General features: G+C 44.0%; 1 protein-coding gene across 1 annotated transcript in view; it reads right to left on the bottom strand.

Moving 5' to 3' along the window:
• Window positions 1-4,701: 4,701 nt before the first annotated feature.
• SEC16B (SEC16 homolog B, endoplasmic reticulum export factor) overlaps window positions 4,702-9,524 on the bottom strand; it is a 53,075-nt gene continuing 48,252 nt past the window's right edge. Inside the window, exons 21-26 of the mRNA XM_037506418.2 lie at window positions 8,870-9,013; window positions 8,613-8,708; window positions 8,137-8,218; window positions 7,902-7,981; window positions 6,585-6,683; window positions 4,702-5,811 (exon numbers count right to left, since the gene is read on the bottom strand). Coding sequence (XP_037362315.1) covers window positions 5,743-5,811; window positions 6,585-6,683; window positions 7,902-7,981; window positions 8,137-8,218; window positions 8,613-8,708; window positions 8,870-9,013 — 570 coding nt within the window. The 3' untranslated portion in view covers window positions 4,702-5,742. The remainder of the gene's footprint in view (window positions 5,812-6,584; window positions 6,684-7,901; window positions 7,982-8,136; window positions 8,219-8,612; window positions 8,709-8,869; window positions 9,014-9,524) is intronic.

Here is a 9,524-nt window from a genome sequence, read left to right as displayed (position 1 = left end):
CACACCCTACTCCGGGTGTCCGCCATCAGGCATGCATTCAGGACTGCAGATCTATCATCAATCCTAGTGGCTGGAGGGCAGAAAAGCCTGATAACTTTTATTCACCCTACAGATGCTTTGTAGGAAGTCCCGCTCCAGTATTCACTTTCTTCCCTTTTGGCATTCTATAAAGAGCAGGAGGAAGCAAGAAGGGGATCTGGGGTAGCTGTTTGGCAAGGCTGAGTCAGATTATCTCCCTTTCAGACGACATCATTTTAGCATTAGTTATCACAATGCACTATTACCCTGTTCCTTCAGTTTCATGCACACCCACCACATCTTAATGCCATGTAAACCCTGGCCAACAGATTTGCTATCCTCCACACTAGCTGTGAATTTTACCTTGCTCTTAATCTACAAAAGGTGGTACAATTTGAATATATTACCTATTGATCCCCAAATTATATAAATACCTATGAACCACCTATATTATTGGGAGAAATCAAGACACAAAGTCCTTTGAATATATCTTTCAGTATGACAGTTCTCACCTTACGAAATTTCTGTTTGTATGTCTGTCTTGTACACTGGACTATGACTATTTTAAGAGTTGAGATCATCTTTGCTGGAAAAGCAGTGCAATACCTGACACAGCATTCAATCACTATTTGAATAAGTGAATGAATGCACATGTATCCAGGGACAATGTGGCTGAAAGCCCAGACTTTGAGGTCAGATAACCTGGATTCTAGCCCCATCTCTATCCTTTCTAGATATGTAACCTTGGACAAATTGCTTTATCTGTCTCTTGAGTTTTCAGATTCCCTATCTACAATGTGCTGAAATAATGCTACATATTTCATAGGATGTACACCTGATCCAAAATAAGTACTCAATAAATGTTATTACTTTTATTACTGAAATCCAGAATGCCTGACTTCTATAGCCACTGAAAGACTCCAAAGCATTTAGCTAGTTTAATACCCAACTCTACTCATGCAAAAGACTTAGAAAAAGTCTAGCCATCTTGTAAGTATTCATTTCAAAAGCTGAGACATGATTTAATGGCCTTCTAGAATGCGAAAGAGTTCCAGGCACAGGTGGTGGTAAGCAGCTGTTTTCCATCTCCGCTGAGAACCAGCTGAGTGTCTTAAAGAGCCACATGAGTGATTTGGATATAAACTATTAGGAGTAACTTCCTAATGCGTGAGGATAGGAAATGCTAGGGTGAAACCTTAAGGGAAGCCATGGAATACCCCTGTCTTGAGACTCTTTAAAGACTGGATACTTAATCTGTTCACTCAAAGATGGATAAAGACCAGGAACACAACTTATATTAAAATAACAAGCAGAAAAAGGCAAAATAATGAGCAGTTTGCAAAGGTCAGTCAAGTTTGATTTACACTGCTGTTGACCCAGTTCCAGGGACGTACTATCACATGGAGACGCAGGCAAAAATGAAGCAGATCCCTCTACATAGTGAGATTGAAATGAAAACATTTTAATGTACTGTGAATCCACCTTCAAAATAACTTTCAGTCTCACTGAGGAACAGTTCCTGGTGCAGGACTTGGTGAGAGCAGGCAGCTTTGGAGGCCATGTTCAGAGGCAACCTCAGATAAGTACCTAACGTCCTACTGTGTGCAGATCACACAATTTCCAGCTGAAAATGGCAGACAAAAGAGTGGGAAAGCCTCTTCTATTCCACTCTCTGTAGGGAAAGTGTCAGAGTGACTTCTGTAAGCGGAGAGACCCAAATTATACACCTGTTGTTCTTTTCAAATGAAAGAGTCTTTTGCATGTTTCTTCTTGAGAAGAAAATAATCTAATTTCAGTGAAGAGGTAGATGTGGTCTTGTCAGGTAAGGTAAAAGTATCAGGCTTTTCTGCCCTCCTGCCATTAGGATAGATGATAGATCTGCGGTCCCGAATGCATGCCTGATGGCGGGCACCTGGAATAGAGTGTGGGCCTAGGTAGATGGGATACACCTGGGCTAAGACTGAGCTTTTAAGAGTGGTGTCACAGGGACTCCAGGAAAAGCCAAGAGAGCAGAAGCAGAACCACGAGAGAGCAGAGCAGCAGAGACCACCAGAGAAAGCTGAAGAGCCCAGAGTGAAGACTTGCTGGGGGCTGGGAGGCCTGCCAGGCTCCCGCCCCCCAGTACCCCTGCTGTGTACCTGGTAAATCCCAATAAAAGCCTGCAAAAGCCACTGAGGGCTCCAGGACTCTCTCTTCCTTTACCCTGGTCTGCTGGATCAGAAAACCTGCTCAGTGGCCTATTCCTGCCCCTTACAGGTCTCTTACTCTACTTCCTGATTACTCAGAGGAAGAGACCAAAGAGAAAAAAATTTTAGGAGGAAAGATAAGCTAGCAGAGGCTTTGATCCTGAGCGACCTAAAGCTTGAGTTAAGGCTAAAAGGAGTGTTTGGATAGGTGACGGACAGATCAAGGCTTGTTAGCAGCTTTACAGACATATTAGGGGATTAGGCTGAAGACTGAAATGGTAACATGTGATAAAGGCTGTACTTAAATGGAATTTAATGGTTTGTTCTCTCCCAAATTATTGAACATTAAGTTTAAATGTTTTCCTATAAATATTAAAGTATATGTATATAGCAAGATCACCAATTTGCACCTTACCACGCAGTTTTTAAAGGAAAATATAACTTCTTTATTTCCTATAACAGATCTACTTTTCCTCAAGGCTCACACCCCATTGAGGAACAGGGGAAAAACAAATTTGCCAATTAATAATATATCAGACTTTTTCCTTTGAAACCGTGTTGTTTGGTAATTCCTCTTTTGTTTAAGAGAGAGAAAATTCTGTTTATTCTCTCTCTCCAATGGCTCATGATGATGAGAAAGGCCTGCAGACTGGCACGGTGAGCCCTATTCCTGTGGGTCACTAGTCTGGCCCAGCACTAATCTGGTGTCTACTGGGCCATGAGTGGCCCCTCATGGCCTTTCCAGGTCCTGTGCAATCATTCCCTGCAGGAGACCCCATTCACTAGGACCCAAGGTTCTTCCTGAGGACATAGAAATGGTCACCCCAAGGCCATGGAAAGGTCATCCAGTCTGCCACTAATGCTAGACCATGCCCTTAGTGCCCCTGGGAACGACATTGAAAAGGTCACCCCAAGGCCATGTCCAGTGTGACATGATCCCCAAGTCTGGAGAAGTTGCTAAGGCCAGCTTCTATTCAGGCTTGGAGTCTCTCCCAGCTATGGATGGGTGCCCTCAGGTTCCCCATTGCTAGCAGCATATTTCTGTCACCACCCGCTCTTCTCCCCAGGCTGCCACCTTGTAAAAAGCAGCAAAATACTTCCCTCTTACTGCTGCACTTGCTTTGTTTCACCACAACTGCTTTTAACTAGCGGAAGCTATAAGATGGTCATAACCTTTGGCAACCCCACCATCATCACCACCACTAAAAACAGCTGACAAACAACTAAGAACTCTAAGTGACCCTGGGCAATCAGATTCTTAGTAGACCCAACAGAGGGATAATTCCTGCCCAATGAGCAATAGGACTTGTTTTAACCAATCCTCTAAGAGTAACGCATGAGTTCTGACTTTGCCAGAGTAAAGCTTCTCAATCATGAATTAACATATAAGCTACAAACGACTCCTTTTCAAGCATACAAACCCCCCTGCCCTGACTTTCTCCCTCAGATACTTTGGTCACTGCTGCTGTGCATTCCCCTACCTGGGAAATAGCTAAGCTCAGTGTTGCTTTGTTCACACTGAGATCGTCACTGGTTTTCCTTGATTAATCATGACAGGAGGAGGAAGTAAGGACACAGGTATCTGAGTCTTCTCCTCTGGTGTTCACTCTATTGCTCCAAAGTGCTTCTTTCTATTGAGTAGGTCTTCTGAGCTCATCATTCCCAGGGGCAATAAGTGACATGGTCTAACACTAGTGGCAGACCAGATGGAGGTAGACAAACTGGCTTAGTAATCAGGACACATATTAAAAAGTAGTTATAAAGCATTATGTATACCTATATAAAAAATGAAAAATGCAGTTAAAATTAGCACACAGTCAAGATTTGACTTATTAGATTGCATACTAGTAATACTAATAATAATAAAACTTAGTGTTTAGCATGTACTAGATACATTGCTAAGAGTTTAACTCATTTAACTCTTGCAATGTCCCTATGAAGTAGGTACCACTGTAATTATCCTCCTCATTTTACAGATGAAGGAACTGAAGCACCAGATAGTTAAGTCACCTTGCCCTGGGTTACAAGGTGAACTGAATGAGCCAGTATTGAAATCTAAGCAGTTTGGTTCCTGCGAAACACACAATACTGCCACTGGGTGTCAGCATACCAAAACAAAGGAACAGCAGTTTCCTTCAGGAAGAAAAGGGAACAGGACTACTAAGGTTCTTCTAGTTACAAAATACTTATGTATACACTTCCGAATTTAATCTGAGAGGTAAATACACTTTCTAAAGAACCAGAATATGCAATATTTCATTAATGAAGTGACTAATTTGCTCCAGATGCACTTTTGACCATATTTTTTTAATTGAAAAACTAACATTAGAGTAGACCTGGAAGAGGATCAATTTCTAGATGTTTTGTTAACAAAGGGCTCTTTCCAACTATTTTCACTTATCACACAATGACCCACTATTAGAAAACTTAAGGGAAGATCCCATTCAATGTGTTTTCTCCCTGTGTAAAAACCAGCCAGAGTCGAGCATTAGCTATAAAATTATCTGGTTTAATTGCTATCAACATCAGAACCATGGGACATTAGAGTATACGAAACCTGTATGTACAATTACACATACAAAAAAAATGTTCTTTGTGAGGAGCAATTTCCAGCAAGTCTGACAAACAGCAAGAGTCTTTCCTATTTTGGGTTTGAAAGGAGAAATGGAAATTTTCAAGATGTCTCCCTCCTCCTTCTGGCTCCAGTGACCCTCCGAACATCAATTTGCAAAGGCTTGAAGCAAGAAGGGCGTTATTAACAATATCAGGTTCTCATTCCCCCTCTCTTATGGAAGAAATGAATTTTTAGGAAACATTTCCCATCATTTATTATACTGATGTTCCATCCATCTGCATCATTAGGTTGAGTAGTTACCATGACAATATGATGCCTACAGCAATCTAACTTGATAGCCAGATGCCAGAATGTGAAAAAATAGGACCAGCTAAGAAAGTGAGAGAAATATAATTAATCTGAACCACATTTTTTTAATGGGCCAAAAACGAGGACCAAGAGAGAAACTGCTGAAAATGTCACTGAAAAGGGAATTATGATAGGAAACAATAATCAAGTTTCAGTATAAAGACTTGGCTAACTAGAGCTGTTAATTGGTCTGTAACTAAGACAGAGCAAGAGTCAGAGACGGTCCAGAATATGGTCCTCAATAATTTTTTGCTGCAGAGCCCAGGGCTGTCTTTGTTGACCTGGGCAGTGGTGTTCATAGGCCCTGACTGTCCTGAGGGTGTGAAGCCTCCACCCTCAATACTGCTGGCACAGCATTCTGCTCACCTCCAGTCTTTGATACCAGCTTTCCCATCTGTGGAAGCCATTTCCATGGATCTGAAGCTACATCTTGAGAGTTAGACTGTGTTGTGCCCTAGGAGTCTCAGTCCCCTTGCCTTCTAAATGCCCAGTGTAGGCAATAGACTGGCACAGTCATCTTGATAACCCTTCTATGACAGAGGGATGGGGGGGTTCAGAAGGAAGAACACATAAAAGTTGTACCCCAGAGAAACCCGCCTGGGGTGGGTCGTCTCATCAAGGCTGGGTTGGATAGCGACGCTGAGCTAGGCGATTGGGCCGGTTCAGGCCAGTGGTCATGGAGAGCTGGAAAAGAACAAGCATTGCACAAGATTATAGCCCCAGACATGACTCCCTTCTCCCCGGGCTGATGGTTGGATTGAGCTAGGGCGTCCTGAGAGTCTAGAACACTTCAATTGCATTTGGCTTAAGGAGTGGGGTTCTAATTATTCACTTTTACTTCTTAAATGTGGCAAGAGAAATTCAATTTTATAAAGAAGGGAAGCCCAAGTGACACATGGAAGCAGTCAGTCTGCCCCAGGCCTTGGAGGTAGTTTTGAGCTTCTCACAAAGTTTGCAATGAGACCGTAGCCCAGGACACCCTGATGGCATAGTCACAGCACTGACAGCAATGTTAATGGTGTCTCTTGAGTCCTGAGACTTATGAAAGGTCAAGGGTAATGCTAGTGATAATGACATTGATTAGGTCTCTTCTGTGTATGAGGCCTTTAACGTACATGTTCCCATTTAATCATCACAGTTATCTTGTGAGGTCACTACTTCTGAACCCAGTTTTCAGATGCAGAAATTGAGACAGAGAAGTCAAATTATATTCAAGGACTCACATATAGTATATCAAGTGGTAAACTGGGATTATAAACTTAGGTCTCCATTTAACTGAGGTGGAGGATTATTGAGGTTTATGCAGTAGGTGGGTGAGATAATAAACAATTGCCCTAAAACATTCACAGTGTTGTAAACCAACATGACCTCAATAAATGTAATAATAATTTTAAAAACCTATGTCTCCTTACTTCAAAACATGTGCTTCTAGCCCCTCTCCTTCAAGACTTCCTTACCTGAGCGACCTGAGATGGGTTGTAAAGAGGAACAGACCCTTTGAAGGTGGGGGGAGGCAGCAGAGAACCAGGATTGAAGTAGGTCTCTGAAGAAACACCCTGTGGTGGAAAATAATAGAAAATCTTATCATCACGCTGCTTCCCAGATTCCAGAACATCAAGGACTTCTCTGAGCATCAGCTTGGTCAAGAGAAGCAGATGGGGGCCTCCCTGGTGGCTCAAGGGATTAAGACACAACCTATGAAGCTATCTGCAGCCTCTGCAGCACAATCCCCAGCCAGGGAGCTACCCACATGGCGCAGCAAACCTTTCCTGTCTCATCCGCTGCTCCCGTCAGCAGTGTATTTCAGTAGATCTGCCTATTCTGCTCCCCACTCTGTCTCTGGTGAATCCTCTCACCCCCCACACCTCTGGCCTGTACCCCAGTTCTTGTATACCTAAATAAATCTCTTTTAAAAAGAGAGAGAGAGAGAAGCAGATGGGAAGGATAGAAATTGGTGGACATCCAGGAATCTCAAACCAGCCAACATGGTTGAAGTGAGCACAGACAGCCCCTAGGTCCAGAGGGTGTGCAAGGGTGGGGGAGGTAGGAGAGCAATGCAGAAGTACAGCACATCAGAAAAAAACAAAATAACTTATACAAACAGCATCACAGAAAGAAATATATTATTTGAAAATATATAAAATACTACAAAAGCGCTCTAACCAGACCACAAGAAATAAAAATGTTTTCCCAGCAGTTAGCATGAAACCCACACTGGTGTGGACAATTCATCGAGACTCTTAATATAATCCTTGTCAAGGATGCTGAGAACTCTGGTTCCAACTGAGACAGGGAAAGAGGCACCAAAGAAAATTATTGGCTCAGTTGTGTCCCCTCAAAACTAAACATGTTAAAATCCTAACCTCTAGGACCTCGGAATGTATTTAGAGATAAGGTCTTTAAAGAGGTAATTAAGGTAAAATGAGGCCATTAGTGTGGTCACTAACCCAATAGGAGAGGTGCCATTACAAGAAGAGGAAATTTGGACACAGGCACTCAAGGAATGTCAGTAAAGACTCAAGAAGAATCCAAACCTGCCAACACCTTGACCTCATACTTCAGACTCCTGAACTGTGAGGAAACAAATTTCTGTTGTTTAAGCTACACAGCTCATGACATCTTGTAATGGCAGCCCAAGCAAACCACTATAGAAGCTTTCTCCATATTCCCCATGAGTCAGTCACCTCCACCCCTTGCAGAAAGTTTAGCCCTGACACTGCAGGGATGCGGGGCTGGGGAAGTCGGGGCTAGGCCCCAGTCTCCAGGCTGCTCACCTCAGGCCCGGACAAGCCTCCACTTTCAGTACTCTCAGCTGCTCCCCCACTGGACACCGATCCTAGGACTTCACCCCCACCTAGAAGGAGTCAAGAATTTATTTCCACTACTCGGCATGGAGGAGTCCCCTCACCCAGAAGTCACCCAAACCCCAGGGAAATGAAGAGAGGAGTGCAGTTGGCCCAGAGGATGTGAGGTTGGTGGTACCTGTGCCCCTGGGGAAGGCGCTAGTACCTGGCAGAGGCTGGGACTCTGGGAAAGGTGTCAGTGAGGGACCAGGGCCAGCCTTAGTGGGAGATGGTGCTCTGGAGGTCTGCTGGGTGGACAGAGAAAGGCAGCATCATGCATTGGTGGTTCACAAACTCATACTGGCCTATTTGTGTTCCTGCAGCTCCCACAGTGCTGCCTCCATCCTCAGCCGGCTGCTGGAGTACTCTCCCCAAAACCCCATTTCCTGGTTCCACTCTCCTGCTCAGTAACCAAAATTAGTTCCCTACTGTTGGCCTACTAAAGTTAAACTTCTTCATCCTAACATTTAAAGCTTTTCATCATCTGCCTTTGCCCTCACAGGACCAGTTTCCCACAACCTCACATCAGCAGCCTTTGCTTCATCTGGCCTGGGGCAGAATCCCTGCCAGCCCCTGGCTCCCCAAGCTGTGGAGAAAACATCTACAGAAGGAGGAGCTTCCCCGCCCTCTCACCCAGGATACCTCAGAGTCAGGACTGTCAGATGAGTCTTCATCCTCAGAGGGGGATGCGTTGCTGGGCTTCGAGCGAAACCAGCTGAACCAGCCAAACCCTGAGCTCTGGAAGCAGAAGGGGATATTTTATGGCCTGTAGTTTGATTTTCCTGCTGAATGTGAGATGAACCCACCGCAATGTGATGGTGGGAGACATAACCAAAGCCAGTTGCCCACTCAGTGCCAGCCTTTGAGAAGGGAATGTGGGCAGAGGAGAAGGCCCTCACCTTTGTGTTCTCCTTCAAGTCTCCTTGCTTCTCTCTCTGCGCAGCACTTTGGGAAGCCTTTTTATCTGTTTCATCAGAGGATTCATCCCCATCCTGCTCCTTAGAACTCTCAGCAACATTTCCTGCTCCAGGAATCAGGGGCACCTAGAATTAAAGAAAATAAGAACTAACTTTTGAATAGCACTTGACAGGTTTCATGTACTCAGTCGCCTAACCCAGTCAGTGAATCGGTGGGAGAGGCATACGGAATCACATTTTTCCGATGAGGAAATAGCACTTAGCCATGAGAAATGATTTTCTGAAGATCTCAGGACAAAGCCAAAGCCCAGAACTGATCCTCACATCATTGTTAATTCTGTGTCGTTCCTGACAGCTGTGCAGCCTAGCCGAGAACATAAGGTTTCCAGAACCATGCCCATGCCCGGAGCAGGGGTACAGAACATACTGCTGGAGATAAAGAACCCAGGAAAAATCCCCACAGGACCCAAAAACTCCAAGGGATAGACAGTGTAATGTTGTCAAACCTAACTACCTCAGAGCTCAGTTCCTGACAGACTTGCTCAGTCAACTCTCCTGACCAGAGGAGAGACATTAACATTAACATTTTTTATTTTAGCAAAATATAAATACAAGCAATGTTTACTAACTAACTAAC

The sequence above is a fragment of the Talpa occidentalis genome, unplaced genomic scaffold (assembly GCF_014898055.3).
Source record: "Talpa occidentalis isolate TD23 unplaced genomic scaffold, MPIMG_talOcc4v2.1 talOcc4.12, whole genome shotgun sequence".
Classification (NCBI taxonomy): Eukaryota; Metazoa; Chordata; class Mammalia; order Eulipotyphla; family Talpidae; genus Talpa; species Talpa occidentalis.
This window is presented reverse-complemented; position numbering and strand designations above follow the sequence as displayed.